At 39.9% G+C, this 24,248-nt stretch overlaps 1 protein-coding gene across 1 annotated transcript; it reads right to left on the bottom strand.

Moving 5' to 3' along the window:
• Positions 1 to 1,113: 1,113 nt before the first annotated feature.
• Positions 1,114 to 20,188, bottom strand: ARHGEF18 (Rho/Rac guanine nucleotide exchange factor (GEF) 18; the record flags this gene model as incomplete). Its single annotated transcript, XM_010084241.1, has 21 exons — positions 1,114 to 1,447; positions 1,538 to 1,660; positions 3,327 to 3,654; positions 4,161 to 4,628; positions 4,914 to 4,961; positions 5,640 to 5,696; positions 5,989 to 6,110; positions 6,887 to 7,024; positions 7,545 to 7,733; positions 8,035 to 8,126; positions 8,509 to 8,687; positions 9,973 to 10,049; positions 10,873 to 11,121; positions 11,527 to 11,644; positions 12,806 to 12,931; positions 13,666 to 13,916; positions 14,106 to 14,246; positions 14,408 to 14,520; positions 15,318 to 15,462; positions 18,542 to 18,605; positions 20,121 to 20,188. Coding segments are annotated over 21 exons (3,257 nt in total), but the record flags the coding sequence as incomplete, so codon positions are not given.
• Positions 20,189 to 24,248: the final 4,060 nt, after the last annotated feature.

The raw sequence follows: 24,248 nt of genomic DNA on the forward strand, positions 1-24,248 counted from the left end.
AAAGAACTGAGATAGAGAGTGAAGGAATACAACACAACAAAATGACTGTGCAAATTACTACAAAGGGAAATAATGCCTTCTGAGCAGAACGCTTAATGTCATCACCATTCCATGATTCAGAACTGACCCATTGAACAAGAGGTATCAAAGCTGGTTTAGCTGTAAAGCAGATAAACCAACACAGGTTTAGCTAAGAGTATTCTTTTTTTGTAAATTTTAAAACCAAACAGTTCCTATTCCCTTCATTCCTAAAACAGTGCTGCAGAGAAGTCTCTGCAGTAACAGCAGCTTTGATATCTTCTGCTACTTGGAGTAAAGTCCCAACAAATTAACAGACAAAAGATGCAGAAAATTTAGGATTAAACAAGACAATAAATTACTGCATTCAAATGCTTCTTATACATGTCTTCAGCAAAGAACAAAATCCAAGTCTCTAAGTTCATTCCGAACCAACTCACGAATTCTGCTTGGGAACCTGTACCGCTCTCACCGACATGGAGAGCCGCCCAGTGTCTCCGAGGAGACAGGAATCCCAGTGCAAGCTGGTAGCCAGTGAAATGTGCATTTAGTCCAACTCTTCATTACCGTTGCATATTCTCACATGTCCAACCCTTCTCATCCATGAGCAGGTGGAGCTCCTGACCCACGGAGACTCTGTTAAGAAGCTTACCTCCTCTCTTCCACTGTACCTGGCCACTGAGCGTGTGCTCCACTGAATTCACTAAAGAAACACAGACGCTATTCTGGCTCCTGGGAGCGGGTATCCCAGTGTCTGTCACGCCTGGCTGTAAGGAGAAGGGCTGGCTAGTCAGCTAGTTATCAACACACCGTTAGCATAATCATTACACCGATCTGTGAAAATAGATTTAAAAATTTGCAGCCATTTTGGGGCCTAGTACTAAAATTTTTTACATAAAAATCTGGGCGGTTCAACATCAACTATAACAATTTACAAGATGGTGCCCACAAAGAGTGTACATTCTCTGAAAAGAGCACATTACAGTAAATGGCAGCATTTGAATATGCTCTGAGTGTAGATACCTATGCCATGTGTCAACACATTCCCATGTCTGGAGAATTTAAAAGCAAATTGTTACTACTGTGCCCTCATTCTGAGCTGTTGGTAGAGAAGCCAACGACGTAGAACAGTAATCCTGGTCCGGTCCTTGCTAGTAGTAACGCAGCAGGGATGGAAAAACATCCGTGTCAGGTCTCTGTTGCGTTGCACACTGGGGCCTGAGTTCTTGAAACAGTACATCAGAAGATTAATCTTTAAATGGAAACAATTAGAAGAAAATTACATCTTCTTTGCTGGTATCATCTTGCACATTTAACAGACTCGGCTGAGAGGTCACCAGGGTCTGAACGTGCACATTATTGGGCTTGAATAGGTTTGCTGAGGCAGATGAAGGTGCTTCTGGCTGAGCATCTGTAGGGCCATACAATTCTACAGAAAAAAACAGAAGAAGACAGATTGATGACACCGCACAGAGGGCCTAATGTATTCCCATGGACATGTGAGTTGGTCAAGACATACCTGGCTGGAATGCAGTGGTCTGGCTGCTTGAGAGGACTGGACTTGCTGATCGCCTGCCCCTCAGGACACCCTCCTCTCGTCCAACAAGCCTGGGGGGGAGCAGCTGCTTGTGATCAACAGATGCTAAAGAAAATATTTTATAAATTAGTATTTGAGGCTAGCAGTACTTCACAAATGTCACTGTTTCATGCTGGGGCCCACTGTACTGACACCTTTGCATATCCAGGGAAGCTGCTATATCACAAAGAGCTGGTGCTTCTGTTGCAAGTTACTTAAGTTTTCTCTTCAGCTGTTTAGACCGCGAGTACTTTCTCCCTCCTCTTCCTTGAAGACTTTCAGTTCAGTTACTAGCAGTCCCTGACAACCACAGATTTAAAACCTAGTATTATAAAGAAAAAAAAACCTTAGCATTCAAACAGCAATGGCCATTTGTGCTACTTTTAACCCGCAGAACTGTGATGAACATTTGTCTCTGCTCTCCATCTGTCTCCCAGCTGCTCAGCAGCAGAGTCCATTGATTCTGGTGTTATGGCCTGTCAGTTTCTTAATTTCAACAATAAAAGCAATTCATGAAACAGCTACTCTGGATCCAAAGAACTCCTCTCAGTGCACATTCCTCCCATGTCACACAACCCAAATTCAATACACAGTATTTTGCCTCTGGTACAGAAAGTCTTGTTCCATTTGATTCTAAGATCTATATATGTGCATAACAAGCATGCAACCCACTAATGCTCATGAGAGAATAGAGACCAATATATTTGTGTTTTATACCTTTCAAATAAATTCCAGGAAAAACACCATTAAGGACATTTCCACTGCAGAGATCATAATGTATGAGCTATTAAATACAAACTTGGGGAGATGTGGTATTAGAGCTTTATTTTCCCATTTACCAGCATTTGGTATTCAGGGTAAGAGGATATTAGGCTTCATTTGTGTGCAAAAACATAAGCAAGTTTGTAATTGTACTAAACTTTAGGCACGACAGAGACATATGTTTCTACAATGTGCAAAAGACTTTCCCCTTCCTAGACAGGTTTGGCCCAAGTGACGGGTATGCTAGCCAAGTCTGAATCCTATACAAAGCTAAAAAGATAATTTTGTAACTTAAAATTATAGGCCATTCTCCTAAGCCGGCAGTAAGGCTATTTTAAGCGGTAGAGAATAAGTGGTTTTTACTGTGTCTGTCATTGGCAGAGATCACTGCTTTAGTACCTAGCAGTTAGCAGCAGCAATTACACTATGACAGGGTGACCCTATTTTTACTTGCTTCTATTTCTGACCAAATTAGCCCCTTTCAACCCTGCAACATTCACAGCATCTCAATTCTGGCCTGGAAATCTGTATTTAATGGCTGATTGGTGCTAAGAAAGGCTTTGCATTCAATGGCATTACCAACTCTGGACAGACAGGGAGAAAAGGTTAAGCCAGCCTCAAAACATTTTGCTGATGCAGAACAAGGAAAACATTTGCTATTTTCCTTTAATGCTACAGTTAGGCGAGAAGATTTTACATCCAGGTTTACAAATTTTCAGCAGCATCATTCTGTCCTGTTGGGATTACAGAACTCCATTTTCACCATTATCCTTTTGCGCTATACTTCCAATTTAAATAGCATACACATTCCTAACTTAAGGATTTTAAGAGCCTACTAACCGCAGTAAACACACTAACAATTTGTAGCATATTAATTTCTGGGTTCCACACAGGTAGCCAGAGGTTTAAATTACAGTGTTCTGTCTCCCTGTGATGCTGGCAGAAACCAGCAATGCATTTAAACACTTACCTGAACTGTCTGTCCTGTGAGATGCTTTGCTCTTCCCACTTTTCTCTTTGCTTCCTTTTGTAAAAGTCGCCAGCTTCGTAGGAATCTGCTGCTGCACTGCAGCTGGTTTCTGTATCTGGTTAGTTGCACTCAGGAGATGTATTGGCACTTCATTCTTCAGTGCAAGAACCGGACGATTCTCCAGGGTGGTACTGTCCCTGCGAACCAAGTCTGTCCGTTCCAGGTAATCCATCCCGGAGACGCTCACTCTCACAGAGGTTTTCAAGACAGGTGGAGATGGTTCAACCCCTTCTCCATTGAAGCTAACAGAATGACTCAGCATCTGGTTCTATGGGAGGAAAAAGGCATTCTGAGTGAAACAGCTAACTAGGTCCTGCACTAGGTGATGGACAGAACACAGGACTTTAAACCAGTAACAAATGAGCCACTTCAATCAGACCCCAACCTTCACATTTGGAAACACAAGAAATGTTTTTAGAAATCAACTGTACACAATGCTACCAACATAGCACACCTTCTGCAATCACCTGCCTGCAATAGGGCAGCACCTGTATTTAAAAATCCTCAGTCAGCCATGTTCAAAAATAACTTGTCGTGTGTTTCTATCTTTTTAAAAAAAATATTCTCATTACCAAATGTCTGTGTGGCATCTCACAGACACTGGTGAACTGCCAAGCTCTGATCTCCCTGCCAGTAGCCATCACCATGGTTGTAGCCATGGTTCAAGGAGCCCGGTAAAAAAGTGAACACGGGTTAGCACTGCAAAAAGGGCATTCTTTGTTCAGAGGCAAGCAGGTTAACAGAAATAAAACTCCAAGAAAATGAATTCCTCACCTGTCCCATTTCTGGGGAGAATGTGCCTGACACTGTGTTCTGCTTCTTCAGCTTCCTGAGCTGATCTAGGCGCTCCTTCTCTTTCTCGACTGCTCTCTGAGCTTCCCGCAGCCTCTCCAGGTCATGCTGATAGGCCTCTCGCTGCCTCTCAAGTTCTTCCCTCTCCTGGTTCAGCTTATCTCTCAGCTGCCGAATCTCTTCTTCACGGTCCTGCAGCCGGGCTTCCGTGCTTTCAAATTCCCTCTGCTGCCGACTCCTTTCCCGTTCTAGACGTTGCTGCTCCAGCTTCAGCTGGCTCTGAAGTTTCTGTACATTCATCAGTTCTTCTCTTTGTTTTTCAAAGTTCCGCTGTTTTTCCTGCTCTAGCAGCAGATTGCCTCGTGTAGACTGCAGCCGGTATTGCTTTTCCCGGTCTACCATGGTGGCTCGTTGCATCTCAATGTAGCTGTCCTGCTGAGATATCACTGCCTGGAGGGGAAATAACGAGTTCAGCACAAGGCACTTGGGTTCAAAAAACACGTACAGCCAAACAAAAGACAACAGCATCTACCAGGTTAGAGACGTGAGCACAGAGAGCAGATGGAGCTCAAAGCAGCCAAAGAACTGCATTGAAGTGAGCAGGAAAAAGGACACAATCACTTAAGACAACAATCTAACACTTCCTTCTAAACATCAGACACAGTGTTTGTATCGGCATAAATTTTATTACACTTAATGCCTAACAAACCTCTTGGACAGTAAATAGCAGTTTACCTGAAGACTGCAGAGCAACTGTAACAGCGTTTGTATCCTTTGGACAAGCTGAAGAGGAACAGAGGGAGGAGGAGAAAAAAGACATTAGACACTTGAGCTCTGTTTTGATGCATTAGACTTTTTTTTTTTTAACCGTGAACACAATCAATGGTATCTGTACAGAAACACACAATGGAAGCCTGGCTACATGAGTATTCGAACACAGTAGCAGCCACCAGAACAATACGCAGGCACGATGAATTTCAGTGTTATTAGTCCTTGCACAGATGTAAATCAGTGCCCAGCAAGTCTCACTGGGATTCCAAGGAGTAATCTTCATCATCAGGTTTCTCCACATGAGCTATTTAATGATCACTTCCTCCCATGCTCCAGCACTGAATCACTACAGAGGCAGAGCACACACGGGAGATTCAGAGGCAGGTTTTGTTAGTGAGCTGAGAATATGCAATCCCTCCAAAGCTGCAGGAAAAGCAGTTAGCCAGCTTTCTGAAATGCATGTCTACATACCCAGAACTCATCTTTGTTTTCTAATGGGACTTTTATCTCTGCATTCATAATGTGTTAGAGTCATCAGGTACAGGCTGTTAATGTGCTTCTGGTTCCACAGAGATTAAGAATACTGAAATTTTTGGTGGGTTTTTTGTTTATTTGTTGGAGTTTTTTTGCATGGTATTATTATAATATGGCTATTTCCCATTAGATTTTCTGACAGCAGAAGTAACGTACCTGAGACTCTACGCTGGGCTGAAAACCGCTGCTGTCATCCAGCCTTGTTACATCACTCTGTGAAAAAGACAAAAACAACATCTGTGCTAGAGACACTTGTTGGGCACTGGTAATGCTGCCAGAACAAGCTGGAAGGGCTCATCTCTTTACGGAACAGCGTTTACCGCTGGAGCAGGTTGCTCCCATATGCTGAAGGACACATATCAAAAATACTTAAATCAGAGGCGAGGCTGAAACAGCTGTATGGTGACTAAAGCTAGCATTAACGCTATAGCATCAAATGAACAAATACAAAACCGAAAAAGGAACGTGAAGAAATGCATTTAAATAATGCATAAGGCCAACGTACGGTTTGAGATCCTTCTTCTGCATCAGCAGGGAGGTCATGGAGTTGCACATCTGAACCTAGCACAGGGCCTCTCCAGTCCCACTGTCGCTGGTCTCCACCACTGTTCTTCCCAAAACCACCACCTGAAAGAAGAGTGGATTGTGAGTAGCTCACAACAGTGCAGGGCCTGTGAGAACACACTGAGTAATGGAGCAAGCAGAAAAACAATGTGACTTTGAAGTTAGAACCAATATGCAACTGCATGACTTCGCCATACTAATTCAAAGTGGAAAAGTACCTACAGCATGATAGACATATATAGACTTTCATAAACAACAGAAAGTATTCCAGAGATTAACAACCAGTAAAATAAAGACTATTTTATTTTCCAATAACTGCATGAAGCAAAAATGGAGATAAATAGTATCTAGTATTTCCACTTATTTCATTAACTTATAAAGCATCTGTGCCAAAAGGACCATTTAGATTATCTAAGGATTCGGCAACCCTCTAGTGACTGTGCAGGCACAAAAGAAAGTGGAAAAAAGTCTTAATGATTCAATAATAAAAGCAAGCAGTGGAATTCAAGCTTCCTAGGCTTAAGGTCAAGCTTTTTTTTTTTTTTTTTTTCCCCAACCAAATTAAAATTCTGTGTGGAGTTGTGGTAATTAGAAACATTACGGTAATGCCCTTAGCATAACACTGAGAGCCCTACTCTGCTCTCTAGTGTTGGTATCTGAAGCAAAAGATATAACATGCTAATACCAAATGCTATAAATTTGCTCTTATCCTCCTCTTACAACCTGGTGATGCTTCCTTGTATCAGAGCCTCCCTTAGTTCATTGTTCTTATTCTCTGTAGAGAGAACCACAGGAAAGAGCTAAGAAGCTCAGAAGAATACTGAATGTCCCTTTCTTACTTTTATTTGAAATTGCAGGACTACTGTCATATCCTCCAAAGGTCTCTGCTCTCCTAGGGAGTCCTGGCCCAGAGCCATCGTCAGGCTGACAGGATCCATTGCTTAAGTGAGTGAAGATCAGGTTCTGGAGATTTTCAGCTAGGAAAGAGGAGCATGTGTCATGTAAACAGCCACGCCTATGCAGCGAGATAAGTGCATCATGCTAACGAGCGAAACAAAAAAATTCAACCATCAAGTACATTAAAAGATCAGGCAGTTTGGGAGATCTACAGTACAGATTAATTTTCCTTTGTGCTTATTTTCTTTCTAAATACACTATCCTTAGATTGGCTATTTTAATATATAACTTGCATAGATTTCAGGATTGGTGTATTATTAGAGCATTCAGTTACCCATCTGAACAGATTCATCTTAAGACTCCACTAGTCGACCCTTAAAAATAAAAAAATTCAAGCTGTGAGAAGGTCCTCTTCCTAAACACACAGGTGCACTTCACCTATCTTGCAGATTGGTTCTGAGAATAAGGAAGTCTGAACAGCGTTACATAAAACTATTATGTTATTACAGGATGATTTTCAGGACCTGTACTTAGATCCTAAGTGCTTATCCCCACCCTTGCATCTGAGTGAATGCATACACCTTCCCACATTGCATTTACCTTCTGTCACTGCGGACTTCAAAATCGCCTCTCCTTGCAGATTTTCTGAGATGTCCCCCCGAAGAAGTAGCCTAGATCTAGATCCTTGGGAATGGTCTTCAAACCCATTCATTTCAGACATTTCTAGATAAATCTGCTGCTTCTCGGTTAGACTTTGCATAATCAGGTCATCCTTCATGTTCAACCGCTCTAAAGGAAGAAACAAACTCAGTTCTGCCTTCACTGTCAGAGTGCAATGTTCAGTTTGGAAGATTATTATTAATTTTATGGTCAAAGCATCAAATGCAGAGATATAATTAAGGGGGAAACTCATGGAGCATACGAAGCTTATTAGACTTATTTAACATTACTATTTCTATATAATCTCACAGTACCTTGAAAGACTCATGAAGGAGAAACTTGATCACATCATGTGATAAAAGAATAAGACAGTCATAAATCACAAATGGTGCTGAGAAGCAGCTTGTGGAATATATAACTAAGTCATTACCTTGAAAATCTTTTAACTTAGCAGCTCTTGCTTCAGCCAGCCTCCTCTCTGCTTCAAGTTCATTAAATGTTCCTCCTTCTTCATCAGGACAGCTGTAAAAAGGGGGAGACAGATATATATTTGATTTGCACATCAGATAACTTAAAACCATCTCAGGATTCAACCTGGAGCTTTTGCCTAGGACGTGGTTTATCTTGTGTGTTAATCTCCCTCCCTTATCCATAGCCCTGTTGCATTTTACATCAGTGAACCAAATTTTTTGTTTATTTCTTAAAAAAAGCAGAATAAGGTCTTTGGCTGATTTTCATTGCATATTTATGAGTGGCTTCTCACACGAACACAAACAGAATTGCACACTTCCGTCCTATTAAAAAAGTTTAGGGATTTTTACAATAAATTTACAACTGTTGAGTCCTGCGAAGAGAAGGCAGATGAGCAAGAAACCAAGCCCTCCGGCTTTCACTCATAATTTACCTTTCTACAGCTCTGCGGATGTGTGCCATCCAGGAATTCCTCTCCTCTTTTGAGCATGTGTGAATTTCATACATTTCCGGTCCTTTTAAGGAAGCGCTAATTAAGAACATCGCCTTTTCCTCATTAGCTACCTCTCTTACAATCAACTTTTGTAATGAGATAACTGGTGGTTTAGAGTCCTGTAAAACAAAATATAATTTATTGCACCACGTTATATACATTCTTTAGGGTTTGTGCTTCCTAGCTCCCCCCGTCTTCCCATAAAACATATAAACCAGGGCATGACCTCATAGTGGCAGCTATACTGACTACGAACACGTATGCATGCTCTTATTTCTCAGGAACAATGCTTTATCCTCAATGTAAGCTACCCACACTTATCTCAAAACAGCGGCAGTCATATGGAAAACTGCCACAAGAGTCGATGCCACTGTACATTACAAGTACGCTTTCCCCCTCTATGACCTTGCTCTTCTGCTCACAGCTCAGATGCATTTTGGAAAACAGGGCAGAATTAGTCTGTCAGAGTCAATGTCACAAAACGAACTATTGTTCAAAGATTCACCGAATGCTGTTCAAGAGGAAACAACTTCTAGTCATCCTGACTTGTGGAAGTATTCCATTCTGTGCATTAGAAGATGGTTCATTTAAAAAACAGTTGCTTTTACAGCCCTGAGGTCACCAAAATAGTTTTTGCCATTAGGATTCAGCGCTAATGTTCATGTCTTGAAAAAAATACATCCAATCAAACAATTACATGAAATAGTTTCTCTGTTACTGGTTCTATTACAGTCACAGCTGAACTAGATGAGGACAAAATGTACACAATTAACTGCTCTGAGGATACCTGTGGAAATGCCCCAGAAAAGCAAGCAAATCCACCGAGTGTTCTAGAGTGCTGCAGTAATTACATTCACATTTAGTGCTTATGACACTTACTTCAGGAGAATTCTCTACCATCAGTAAATCTTAGGCTACCGTGACCCAGTCTGCCATGTCCCTAACTGAAATGGAAGATTCTTTCCCTGCACACTAACAGAAGCAGACCTTATTTGCAAGTGCCTTTCAAAGCACAGCTCTAGCATGTTTAACATATGTGACTTGTATAAAATAGCAGCCTAACAAAGTTCAGTGAAAGGCAAAGTCACAGCACAAGAAAAGGAGAAGCCATGTATCCTAAAACACGCTCAAGGCATCAGAAAACTACAGGAGATGTGGCAGCTAGAACCAGCTGATGCAAGGGAACATTATTTTACACTAAGAGACAGTGGGAAGGATTCAACAAGTACCAGAACTGCTTCAGAAAAGGTGATTCTGTAATAGCTGGCTGGTTTATTAACTTCATTTTCTTTCTCAACCTACCATAGCAAGTATCTAACATCTCTAACTGTATTTCTGCTGTAGTTACCGTCACTTTCATAAGTACTCTAAGCAGATGTATTAAATAAGGAGAACAATACCTACCACTGATGCAAATACATATTTTTGGTCCTTTTCTTGTAAGAGCAACAGTACATCAGTCAACAGGACTGCCAGAATATCTACAGTAAGAACAGGGGAAAAAAAGCAAAAAAAATTTAAAGCAGACAGACTGGTTCAGACTCAAAAATCACTTGACTTAAACTTCCTGTGGGTCAGGGAATGGCATGTCAACATTTGCAATATTGGGTCTGCTACTGCTGTCAACCTGGGCTGTCCACAGACAGCTTGCAGTCATGCAGAACCAGCACAATACAAATAAAGCCGATTTAAAGCTTGAAAACACCTACATAGGCATCCTACATATCGACTCAAACACCCACGAGGGAACATGTCTCCCTCAACAGCAGATTCTTCTGGAATTGCAGACATTCATAGTACGACCTGCTTTTGGCTGCCTTTTATGTGCCATTGAAGCCTCTCCTTGAACACTTGAGCAATGAAGCTGTTAAAATATTCACCGATGGACACGGTTTTGATTTTCTGGCAAAACAGAGATCACGCAGAAGGACGGTGTCATGGGGTTGACATGACACAATTTTTCAAAGTGTGAACCAGAGCTCGCACAAGATAATGCCTTTCCACGGGAGACTAAGTCAGTATGACTCAAAGCTTTGTCATCTCTCTAAAGACCTCCCTCTTGAATTGGAAAGCAGATCAGACAGATAATAAGCAAACAGCATAAGGAACTTATACACCATTAGAGAGATGCTTATTGGACAAGCCAATAATAGAACAAGTGCTATTTCCTCCAATATCCTATTAAACAAGCAGGTTACTGTCGTCTTATTTTATACTCAATCGATCAGTAATAAACAGTTACTTTAAAAAAAAAAAAAAAAATCTTGTTTCCTAGTTGTACTTTTCCCCTTCCTGGTCCTTTACCTTTGAGCCGCCCGGATGCAGCTTTCCAGTACAGCATCCCATCCAGCAGAAGCCGCCTCTGTCCCATGTCATCCTTCCGGAAAAAAAGCCCATTCTTGAATTTCCCAGACGATTTCAGCTCCATTTTCTGCATAATCTCTTTAAGGCGCTGCCCCTTCTCGCACTCATTTACCATGGCATCTACATGAGTGATTGTGTCCTTAATTAAACTAAGGGCCTGGGTCAGCTCTTCATAATCTCTAGTTCCAGCTAAGAGAAAGGAGTAGCAGTGAGTCACATTATCAACTCTGGAACGCAAGAAATGAGACACCCAAACATATTTTAACATGAAGATTCCATACTGAACATCTAACAGTATTTCCTAAGAGCTTAAGTTTAAAAATAAAATCAAATAAATCTCTAATGAACCAACAGGCTTAACTACTATGGTTTTGTGGCTGCAGACTTGAAACTGAACGCTGCTCTCAACCTTCTGATGACACAAGACAGATCTGGATCTGCACCTAGAACGGCATCTTCAGCTAATGAAGAAGTGAGAAAGCAGGTATAAACAGTACCAGCCTGTCCCTCCTTGTCTGAAGAAAGAGCATGCAAAACACAGGAGAAAAAAGGATCAGCAACTGTGAGGCTTCTAGGAAAGATTAAACAACCTACCTTCTGTATTCTGAATAATACGTTCCACCAAGACTGGATATTTGGTGATGCGCTGTGTAACTAGAAGGATACACTCCTGAACACCAAGTCTCCTCACAATGGAACAGTTGCCGATTTTCTAGAAAACAAGACAGACTCATCACATCTGTTGTATAAATTGCTCTTCTAACTTCCTCGCTTCTCCATTCATTCTGTCTCAGAACATTTTTGTACAATTAGGCATAACACCACAAAATTACCTGTACTCTTTTACTAAAGCAAAACTCCTGGTAACATTAGAAAAATTGCTTTTATTACTGGAAAATATTTTAGGTATTATTTCAAATAATGTTAACTAAATTTGGAGTCAAGCAGAAAAAGTTCCAAATCTGAACTGTGTGACTGCCTATTTGCTGATTGCCTTTTGTAACAGGATCAGTCCTTAAATAAACAGAAAAGTATTGTATTTTTAAAACCAGACCCAACCACCAAACAGCTGAATTAGGTCACTAATGAATAACCTAAGTGTTTATTTTACCACTGTATGTTCACCAGTAGGCTGATCTATAGAAACACATTTATTTCTAGAAAGGGAAGACTGTAAAGCACCAGAATACCACTAGTTAGTCTGACTGCAGGTACAGAACAATCCTGGGAGCAGAATACAGAACTAAGATATTTCCTTACAAGGACTGAGGCTGTATATTTTAAAAACTTACTCTGGTTACTTATTTAGTTCCTTGAAAGTAAAGGGTTCTCACTTTTAAAGACACCTAGTTAAGAAGAGCTCTAAGTATAGAGCCATGTTGGAAAGTTCACAGAGTATCACTTACTGATGACTGGAAAATGAGAACACCTAGGACTGTGCAATGCCATCTGAGATTCAGGTTACATGCTTCCACTTAGGCTGCGTCTCTTCAGCCCTTCCTATTAATTGCACATCACAGTGTACAGCAGAAAAACAAAGCACCCTAGAGCCAAGCTTCTGTGTTTGGAAAGATGATGTAGTAGGCAGAGGGTACCTACCTTTTCTATAGTAGTTCATCAACGGCATTTATTCCCCAGATACCCTAAGTGCTCCCAAGAGCCTGCCTCAAATTTAACACCTGCTAATTGTGTCTTTGTGTTCAAACAGCTCAAAAGATCCACAATACAAGAAGGTAACAACCCATCAAATAACGAGAATATGCCTCTAACCCTGCTCATTCAAATCTAAGAGATCATCAAGTATAAAATAAAACCTAAACCAGTCAAGTATATTTTACACAGTTAGAATGGGAGATTTCTGCTTCTTGTTTACCTTTATTAAACTTTGGAACTTCTTATTGCTTTGGAGCAGGTCTTTATAGTGACTAACAGCTTCATTGTGTCCACAGCAGAACACACCATATTTTTCTTTCATTCTCTCTCCATTTTCACCTGAAAACTAATTGGAAATATAAGTATGAATTACATGAATCATTAAGAGTATACCACCACAAGACCCAGATTCAAGACTTTTTTTATGGTAACTGATTTCTGAGACATTTCTTCAACATCTTAATTTCTTCTGTACCAGAAATGAGATATTTATGCCATGTAACATCTGAGAGTTTGGAATACCACAAGCTCTCAAGTATTAAATGATGGTTGTCATAATAAGAATTTTTAAAAGGATTTCTAGGCCTCTGCACTTAAAAAGACTGGGGACTGTAAAAGGTGAGGGGCAAAAAATGGTCATGGTATATTAAAGAAATTGTATCCACTCCATACCAGAATGAATGCTAAGGTTACGAGAAGCTATAATCAGTTTAAAGGATCTTCATTGTATTTTTAAAAGGTCAGAACCAAGAAGCTCAGCATTAAATGCAGGAGAGCCATGTTTGGCATGGACACCAGGTATGCGCCACTTTACTTTTGGAACAGATGAAAAATAGAAGCAAACCATCTGCAGTTACATAGCCCACAACATGCATACACAGATGCCCAAAGAACATTTAATGAACATTTCATAATATTTGTGACCAGATACGTTCCTGGGAGTCATGCTCACACATTACACTGGGAAGATAATCTTAAACCCAGTATTAAATCAATCTTTACATAACATAACTTTAACCTCACAGTTAGCTTTTTAGAAATCTAATAGTATCAACAACATTTTTAGAATTTAATTCACACCTGTTTTACCAAGAGGTCTCCAATGTTCTGGATTATATAATTTCGGTCACTGCCTTCTTCCAAGGATTCCTTTCGTCGCTCCTTTAACTGGAACAGAAATTGCCCATGCAGCTCCAGCAGTTCATCCACACAGGGGAAGAGTTTGTTGATGACTGCATTCGGGAACTGTAGTTCCTCTCTCATGGCTCTGGAGTACACCTTCAGCATTATTTTCAGTGTCCTTACATGGTGCATTTCAGTCTGCATTAGTTCTGGGCAAGGTGAAATAAAAAAAATCAGAAGTCACTTACATGCTGTGCAGTGGCTAGTGAGATATAAAAGAGCAGGCACAACTCAAAGTGAGACCCAATAAAAATAACTATTCCTGCTTTGTTTGAAAACAGTGGCACTATGAAATAGAAAAAGTTGTAAGAATAACAAAAAAAACCAAATACTCTTACCATAAATGACATCTTGCCTTTTTATAACTTCTTTCTTTTGCCTTTTTGCATAAGGCTGTTCCACTGCAACACTCCAAGACTCTGCCTCAAACTCATGAGCATCTGTTTCTATTTCACTTCGGAGGGATACAGAATATGCATCTAGACCAAAAGCACATTTAATCTCAATTATTATTGTTTCCCACCATATCCCTCATTACCATCCTTAACTACAATAACAAGAGTAAAAGCATCTCAGTGCTGCTTTAAGACTGTGTGAGACATTGCATAACAATCCTGAAAAGAAGAGAAACATCCCATACCTTCCAGAAAAATGGAGTCTGCTGTTGAAGGTGCAAGCGAGACAACATCCTCTGAAGTCTGCTTAAATTTTATAAAGCCTGAATCCCCTTCATCCATGTCTCCTGCAATTAGTCTAAATGGCCAAAGAAATTAGACCAAGGGACCAAAACAGAACATTTTTTTAAGTTCCTTGACAAAAAAATCCCCAAAACCCCAGAACAATTATTTTAACAAGCATCCTTCCTACCCTTAAAATATAAAAACTATCATTGCACTCCAACTTTAAACAGTCAAATAAATTTAGCAACTCCATCACTGAAACATTACAGTTTTAATTAGAGCAGCATGAGCAAGTATATAACTTCTGGTATGGCATTTTAAAAGACATCACCTGGCGACAAAGCCACAGCCAGTTCAGAATACAAAGGGCATTTGCACTGAGAAGGGAGTGTAACTGTGGCACATGAAAAGTAAACAACTACTAAAAACAGCAGATAGTTTTGAATTAACCTACTACTTAATCAAGGTATCTGGCAATTTAAAGCACTGCTGTCTCCTACACTAGTCACAACTAGCACAACCTAGAATAACAGAACTCAGAAAAGATTACTGAATTTCAACAAGCCTGAAGACAAATACACCCATGAAAACCATAATCTAGACAGAGACACTCAAATACTGCCCTATTTTACATGATACCTTTTGTGACATAGTACAGAGGGACTAAAGGCGAAGTGATTTAAACAAAAAAAGTAGCTTACTGTTCACAGAAATTAATTTCAGCATTAAAAGCTCAATAAATCTCTTTTGGGCTTGAAAGCCAATGCAAGCTCTTGCTTTCGTTCTGTAATTGTTTTTCTTTTCACATTGGCAGGGTTGGGGGGGCAGCAGAAGCTAGAGAATTAGATAGAAGAGAAGCAGTTTACTTACCCAAATTTATTAACAGCTCCAGCAGTACTCAATGAAGACTGAGAATTTCCTCTTTGGGCGATAGTCATACCGAGATTCCGTGACAGTACTGGGGTGCCATCCGGTCCCAGGAGAAGACTTCGGGGCTGCTCCTTCAAAGAAGCGGCTAAAGAGGCAAAAATTGAATTGGTACTCAGAAAATGAGGCGGACACTGCAGATCGCCTGCTCTCAAACCTCTCTCTGAATGCGGACGGAGAACAGACAGGATCTTGGATGTCAAGAGCTCGTTGTCCAAAAAAACATTCTCATTCCATTTTCTTGAAAAGGAACCACAAAAAGACAGCTCAGGATGAGCTGGAATTGTATTGCTTCTGCTGCTGCTTTTTGAATTTGTATTCCCCATGCTCGCTACTGGCTGCCCTCAGACTTGGCACAGTAAAGTGGCCCCAGAGATGCACTGTTTTTATACTACCTGTGATCCTTCTAGAAATGTAAAGCTGCCACTTAACTTACTGTATTGGCTAAATCAGCAGGTCTGTAGTGCAGGAAATTGGTCCCTACTGTGCCCATTTAGTGTGGAAATTGCAAAGTATCTTCTCCTTTAGTAAAACACCAGAACCTACACACAATTATTCTCACCCTACCGTATAAGGGCACAGAACATTTCATGGCAAACAAAAAAAATCTGAGATCACATAAAAACCACAAGTTCTTTGCAATGCTTATTGCTACACAGTGATTTATACCTGCATGCACACACACTGAACGTAATAGATATCAGAGCTAAATTTAACACTGCAGCTTTTTAATGCTTTTTAAATCTAGACAGACTGTGAACTGGAAAGATATTTAAAACTTTAATCACTATTACACAATACATGGAAGCCTGTAATAGACTTATGAAAAATGGATACAATTATTTAGCACTAATGTCTGTAATGAATGATAAGGAACAGGAGACAAAATACATCCTTTTAAAAATGGAACTTCAGGGAAGTCAAAGATGAAGAAACAGCCAGACAATCTTTAAAACTTATCACTGACAAGGTTTGCAGCTGCCCTTTTTTAAAGTGCTTTTAAGGACATGGGAGTGGAAGAGATCTCGTGGATCCTTGAACCCAGGACTTCTGCCATTGCAGGGAAGCTTTGTCTTGCGCCCAGCCTGAACTCCCCTTCTGCACCATGTTTGGGAGGCTGCTTCACACCATGCTGTTGTAGCAGTTCAAGAGGGTCTCCAGTTCCCAGCCAAGGTTTATGCATCACCAATTTACAGCTTTTCTTGTAAAAACACTGGCGTCTATCCATCCGCAAAAGTTCCCCTTTCTTATTCTGCACTCCTTGGTGTACCTCCACTAACAATCAGCTCTCCCTTCACTTCTGCCTTGCTCAACCAAACACAGCTAAATCAAGGTATTCATGTTTCTTCTCATGAAACAGGTTTTTCCACATTCCTTGCTATCCCATACTCTACATCTGCTTGTCTCTCATTTCATCTTCCTTGAAACACTTGACTAGAATTGTATTAGGACTGCAGGGGAGGTTTCATCTATGAGATTTAACAGAAATCATATCACCACATCTTTTCCTGCTGGAAATACCTTTCCCAGTACCTGTTTGGGTTTGAAATCTCCTGGCTACACACACAGCACATTCTCCATCTACAACAAACCGGGTAATCCGAGTCCTCTTCCATCATCTCCAAGTGATGAGCTCTAAGCCCACTGTCCCAACAAGAGGAGACTACGTAGATATGAGCAAGATTTGCAAAGGTAGATTTCTTAAACAAAGGCTTAATAATAAATGCCTTCCCAGTTTGGGGAGGTATCGAAATCATCAGCTATCAAGCTCTTTCTGTGCTCCACAAGCCAAGAACATAAAGTTCTGTTCCACAATGGCAGGTCAAATCTAAAAATCTCCAGAGGCAAAACATCGGAGAGGAACGGTGGGACACAAACAACACAGTTTGTACCTTCTTAAAAGGCATTTCTCTTTTACACTGATATAATACCTGCAGCTTTTTTTGCTGGGCACTGCAGTTGCAGTGTTATGCCATGGGTAAAGGCACACAACGCCCATGCTATGAGCTGTTCCTTTAACTTCCAGCTTCTGCTTTTGACTACGGAAAATAACTACTGGCTGCCGAGCAGAGTCTGCAGCAACAAAAAAGCCATTTTCTGAGTTCAATTAGCACTGTCTGCACACTGCTGAGAGTCCGTATCGATCGTTGTTAACCTATCACACCAGACCAGACTGTATACCACAGAGCTGTTTCAACGACAAGCCCTACAGCCAACTTTTCCTATCTTCATTATTCCTTATTGTTTCCTATTTTAGTCTCTGCACTTTCCCCTAAATGCACAAAACCATTCTTGGTAATGCAAACAGCCTCTTATCTTTTACAACAATTATCCCCTTTGCGCTACCTCTTGGTAAGGATTGTCTCCTAAAGAAGTACACCTTGCAATGCAAGTCAATTAAAACCAACCAAAATATATGCAACACTCACAGTAATACTCAGACATTCATGTTAACAGTGTTTCTTACAGCCGTCAAAGTCACCAAACGGACCAACTGCAAGGCAGAAAAGAATTCTGCTCTAGTTACGGTGAATCACCCAAGACCAAGAAGCCTGTTCTGTTCATGCAGATCTCATAATGCCTAGAAATTAAAATGCCATTTATATAATACACCTGTGGCCGTGATAGTCTTTTCCAGCAGCAAAACGCTGTTTCAAAGCCCATGCTGCAATAGAGCTGTTCTTTCTTCTTGTTTTTTTCTCCCAGATCCCTTTTCCCACTTGATTTCAACAAAGATTTATGTTCAGACCATTAGTGCTAGCTTGTCTTAGAGATTTCTAGCAACCACTAGCTGCAGGCAAGTTTTAAACAGACAATTATGAAAATCTGATGTAAAACAAAGTTCACAGTTCTAGTCTTTTCAGAGGCCAGAGAATAGACAATCAATGAAAAACGAGCTTATTGATCCCTTTTCACCATGATATTTTGAGGTTACACAGCAAGAAGGTATAAAGAAAAATAAAAAGATAAAAAGATAAAAACACACAGGAGATTGCTAGGAGCCTCTAAGCCATTCCCAACAGAAAAAAAAAATGAAGCCATCTTATTAAAAGAGACCTTTTCTATACTTCAATAACACACTGTGTATAGCCTTTAAAACATATTAAAGAAAAAAATACAATCAAACAGATAAGCCTTGAGCACAGAAATCATTCTTTAGTACAAACCTGGGGAAATGCACTGGGGCGAACTCTGTGGAGATCCAGAAGGTCTGTGCTGCAAATCTTTCTGCTATAGGAAAAAATACAATATTCTTTACAGACCAAACTTTCAGTCCAAGATGAATCACATTTTTCCTATCACACAGCACTAACCATAAGTGAAGCTGTATACTGAATGTATAAAAGATTTGACACAGTAACAGTTTTGATTTTTTCACATTCCAGAAGAATGGCATATAGACATTAACACTTTGTACAAAAATCCCATCAAGTATAAACCAGGCTGAAACAGAACAAAAAATGAAGTTACTGCTGAATTAAAGCTATGATGATAAATATTTTATTAAATGAAAGCAAACCCTACACTTTGTTGCTGTTTAGTTTACAGCAATACTAACTAAACTAATCCAACACATAGACTGCCCATTTAAAATTGCATCTTTGGTAATCTGTACAACTTTCTCGTTCTTACAACACTAGGATATTACAATTCATTGACATACAATTTATCTAAGATGCAAAGAAATAAGTAATACAGTCTGTAACAAATGGCTTTTTGGGAGTCTTGCATCACTGAGTATCTAACTTCTGACTTAATTCCCCATATAATTTTGTGCTACCGCTCCCTCTTAGCTCCCTTCAGGAGCGGTTTGTAAGGGACGATCCAACCATGAAAGTTTGGGAGATGGTAAAGGGTGGAAATGAAAGCAACAGAGAAAGTGAATTTTTAGGTTTAAAAGGAAAATGCACAATGCTTTGAGAAGTTTAAAAGTATACATCAAAAACCCCACAAGAACATTTCTGCCCTCAAAACAGTTACATTCTAAATCACCAGCGGCTGAAAGCACTTCCTCTAACCTCTAATTGCCCAGGTTTGAGCTGTTCTGCTCTCTCTTTTCCCTCTCATGGTACTCCCTAATCTGCTATCAGTCTCTGAAATCATCAGCACTTGCAGGTTAAAACAAACCAAAACTCCCTCAAGTATAATTAGTTACGAGGAGGAGGAAATTATTTTCAAAACCAACACCAGAATAAAAAAATGACAGATAGCTTTGTGAAACCAACCTGTGACCTTACATGCAATCACAGGCACCACAGTGACACAGATAAAAAATTAACAGCTTAGCAAGATACAAAGTTCATCACAGTTCACAAATGAAATAACTTATTTTGCATTGCTTATAAATAACATGCAACTGTTATAACCAAATTCCCCTCCACCCCTCACACTTTTCCATCAGCTTTGAGATGGTATAACCTATTAAAATACAGCAGCATAAAATTCAGAGGTACCAAATAACTCAATTACATTCCCAAAAAAAGCGATGGGTTTGAGTATTCTTATACAGGCTAGTCACAGTTCTGACAGACACAAGCAATGGTAAGTAATTTTCAGCACAGAAAAAAGTGTTTCACTTTATTTAAAAAAGTCATAAATTACTATAATGACAAGTTAATAACTACTCAGTGTCTTGAAGAAGCAGGGCAAGATTCTTTGCTGATGTAAATTAAAACACGTGGACTAAATTAAACTTACTATGTCAAGCACTGTTATTACAAAAGAAGAACAAATTTTAAAACCCACCTTGGGTCTGACGCTGCTGCATTCAGACAGTAAACTCTTGCAGTTCTTATGGACATTCACTGCGCAATCTGAAACGCATACACAAAAATGTCTTAAGTTATTCTTGTCATCCCCATCCAGGGAAAGGAAGAGTGAGACATTAAAAAATATCCTAATTTTGGAAGAGATGCAGAGTCAGCTCAGGTGTTTCAGTGAGCATCCTCATTGTTCATGTTCTGTTCTTGATTTTACACCAAATACTCAAGCTTTTTCAATAAGACTCAGAATCATTGATAATGCCATTCACACATGCAAGCCCAAAGAAACACTCTTGAATGCACTAACAGTACTCTGTCTGATCTCCACTCAACCAGAGTGCTGCTTTCCTCATATTTGCAAAGGCTGTTTGCATGTCTCTCAATTCAAAATTGGTAGCACTCAAGAAGGCAGCAACTTATTTGGCTCCACAGGAATAGCTGCCTTTCTGCAGAGTATTAGTAGGAGCTGAAGTAAGTACAGTAAACTAAAGTTCAAACCGCACCACAGAATCATCAGAGTAGTGCCACCATCAGAGCATTGCCACTTTTCTAGCGTCTCTCACCCAAAAGACATAAATAAAACCATTTATAGTACGGTAAAATCCTTTTTTTTTTTCCCTATAATAACTACAGCTTGAGAAAACACGATGACAACTGATAGTATCAAATATTTTCTGCAGTCTTTCTGTATGTCTACAAAATAAGATCCTTTGTCAAAAGCAGCAGAAGCAGCACACCAGCAACTCAGACAGTAAGGGAAAACAGGATTTGTTTCTCCCATATATTTCAGGCATGACTGTTGAAAGAAAAATAGAACAAAACTGGGAAGATGAACACCATATTTGCTTGAGAAAATCCTGCTTATGTTTAAAGCACAGAGGAAAAACTATTTAAGGTCTCTTCATCCAAACAGAACTATCACCCGCGCCTGGCGCCAAGACTGGTGATCTGCTTTAAAGCTCCTGGCTAACATAGAGAAAGGCTCCGTTTTAAGCATTTTTCATAATTACAGTAAAACCCTGAGAACAAGAGCAAAATGCTTACTTGACCTTAAACACAAATAAATTAATAAAGATACAAAAACAAGTCTGAGAGAAAGATTGAGTGCACAGACCTGAAAGATGCTTACATGTTACGCAGCTTCCACAAGCGTGGGAAGTAAGAGCAGAACGCTGCACTTCGAGTGCCTGCCACACACAGAATTTCCAGAAAAACAATCACCTCCCATAACTTCTCCCTTATTTGTGATACTTCTACCAATACCTCACCCCATGAAACAAAACAAAAAGCACTATACCTAATTTAAAATGCACATGCACCTGCAAATGTATGATAAAAATGTATCCAAATTATTCACTTGCTAGAATTGTGCAGAGAATAACCAAAACACTAGCTATTTCAGCATTGACGATGCCTCCACCTATCACCAGAAAATGAAGAGCTTGTTAAAAGACATGCCACAACAACAAAAATACAGTTGACAATGGAAACCCCTCTCCTCCTGAGACAAAGGAGCAAACTGTAGAACAAAAATCACCACACAAAAGAAAATAGAAAAGATTCTCCATGACGTCAAGCTGGGTTGCATTCGAGTCTAGCTTACAGACGGGTTCCCTTCAGGGCAGAACCGATGGAGGTAAGTGTTCATACAGCCACCGCCCTCCCACACGGCCCCGCGACGTCGCCTCTTCTCTTGAAACCCACTTCATCCATCTAGAATTGTGTAATGTACTAATCTATGAAAATTTTATCAAGCTTTAACTAGACATTCATATTCCCTGACATTTACATATCTTTAGTGATTACATTCGATAATTCTTTTCCTATTAATGATTAGTAGGACCATTCCTACTTCAAAAACTTGGGCACCTTGTTAAGCCAACTGTAAAAGGGCCATCAACTTAAAAATATATTTCAATTTTAAAACCATGCACTCGCTCTGGTAAAGATAACAGCTTATATCTCTCTCAGTAGGTATTTTTCACTTAATCAGTTGACATATCTAATAGTGCTGTGTATTAGTTTCCTATGCTGCTGAAAGATTCTTTACACAACAGCAGAGAACATACTAGAAAACAGGAAAATGCTACAGAAAAGCCTCAGAAAACTGCAGGTGAATCCAAAGACTTGATTCTCTAACAGACTAGTTGAAATGCAATCAACTTAATGATTTCCAAGTGGCATAATTTTTGCCCACATAACAGAAGATAATTTTGAAAACTGACAGAAGAATCAGACTATTTTATAAGCATGCTTAATTTTGTAAAACATACTCCAGCTTTCTCTATTCAACACTTTTGCAGACAGTGCTGAACCAAGTACACTCCAATTAAGGACGAGAATAAGCATTGAAACACTAGTGAATTTGGTTTTCTTTTTTTCCATTCTTTATTCTTCAGGATAGGCTCTCTGAACAGAGTATTAGAGAACTGCAGGGGCCAAAAAAGCAACAAAGAGAAGAATAATGTACAGAGGACAGTGAAGAAGCAACAGGAACCTGCTCACATTGAGACTGGCACTTAACAGCAGAGATAAATACGAAGGGTCATTATAAGTGCACAGAAATAACAGATAACTAACCTTAGAAAGCAAACGGGAGGGGCTTTTTTCTTTTATCATATGAGGGGAAAAAACCCCAACCTACCTCAGAGACCAGCCAAAGAAAAGGAGCACTGGTAAATTCAAAACTCACAAAGGATATTTTTGCATGTACCATCAGTAGCATTTGGCTATATTCAAATCAAGAATCTGGGAAGGTACCAAAATGAAATGGGCAGTTATGTTGGCAAGCTCTTCTCAAACTGGAGAGGCACAGAACGTACTTCTGAGAAAGAGCTAAAAACTCAGAGGACTGCCACCCAGGCTCTTCCCTTCCTCTTCCCCACCTTCTCCTCCCACAATCACTCAGTGGAACTGCAAGAAGATTAATTTCGGATGGAAAAACACATCCTCCAAAGGATTTAATTTCAACATAGACTAAGCAGAAGGGCTGTAGCTCTGGCTAGCGCTGAGAACACCAGTTAAACTGCCTGCACACCTACAAGGTGCAAGGATTTGAGTCACCTCGACTGGATGGGGAGAGGACCACCACTACTACAGCTCAAGATACAACAGCAATCGATACCACTCATAGCATGGGAAACTAAGCAAACCCACCAAGGCTGTTTCCAGATTTAAATCAACAGGTTTGGAATTAGACTGAAAATTTTGGGACCATCACGTTATCCCACGTCTGCTTACTACAGGGACTGTCACTGCCCCTGAAGCATTTTGCATGGGCTAGTGTCAGCAATGACCTATTGCTCATTGCTAGACTAACTGAAACAGGGGTCCCATCCAGCAAAGAAATATATAAGACCAAGAGGCTCATAAACATCATAACCCATCCTGTTTACTATTGAGGATAATGAAATTAATATCTGGTATAATAAAAAACCTTCCCTTATTAATGAGATGCTTTCCCAAAGGCTCACAGAAACCAATTTACAACTTAAGAGCATTTTATTGAACAACACATTACAATGCCCAGAAGTATAACACTGATTCCCAGTATGCAAGAAGACAACAACCCTCACTGAAAAGGGGCAGGAGAATACATTTTCTCCCCCAGCTGTAATACCTTCCACTGGATCAGACACTGGCAATGTCCTATAAATGTCTTCCAGAATTAGATTCCAGGACAAATCTATGACTCACCAGATATTATGAGTATTGTGACCCTGACCTTTGGTCTGGAACGGTACTGCCCAATAAAATAATTCTTAAAAGGCCATTTGCAAACAACTGCATCTAACAGACAGATATACTGTGATTAATCTAAAATTGAACTACTGACTTCTTTCCCCCCCCCCCCCCGCAAGCATACGGCATGTTGGCGCTTTTAAAATGGCAGATCCATAAAACCTTTAAAACAGTTAAGTCCAGACAGGGACACGTTTTAACTGTGATTCCAATGACACAAGGAGTTCCAGCACTATTTTAATGCTAAGGATATATTCACCACCTATTAAATTCAACCAGCAGAAGACAACTGTGCACAAAATAGTCTTCTTGTGAAACTAATAATGTTTCTGTTTTCAAATGTCCAGTGCTTCAGGGATCAAAGAGAAGC

This window comes from Pterocles gutturalis, unplaced genomic scaffold, assembly GCF_000699245.1.
Source record: "Pterocles gutturalis isolate BGI_N339 unplaced genomic scaffold, ASM69924v1 scaffold36105, whole genome shotgun sequence".
NCBI lineage: Eukaryota > Metazoa > Chordata > Aves > Pterocliformes > Pteroclidae > Pterocles > Pterocles gutturalis.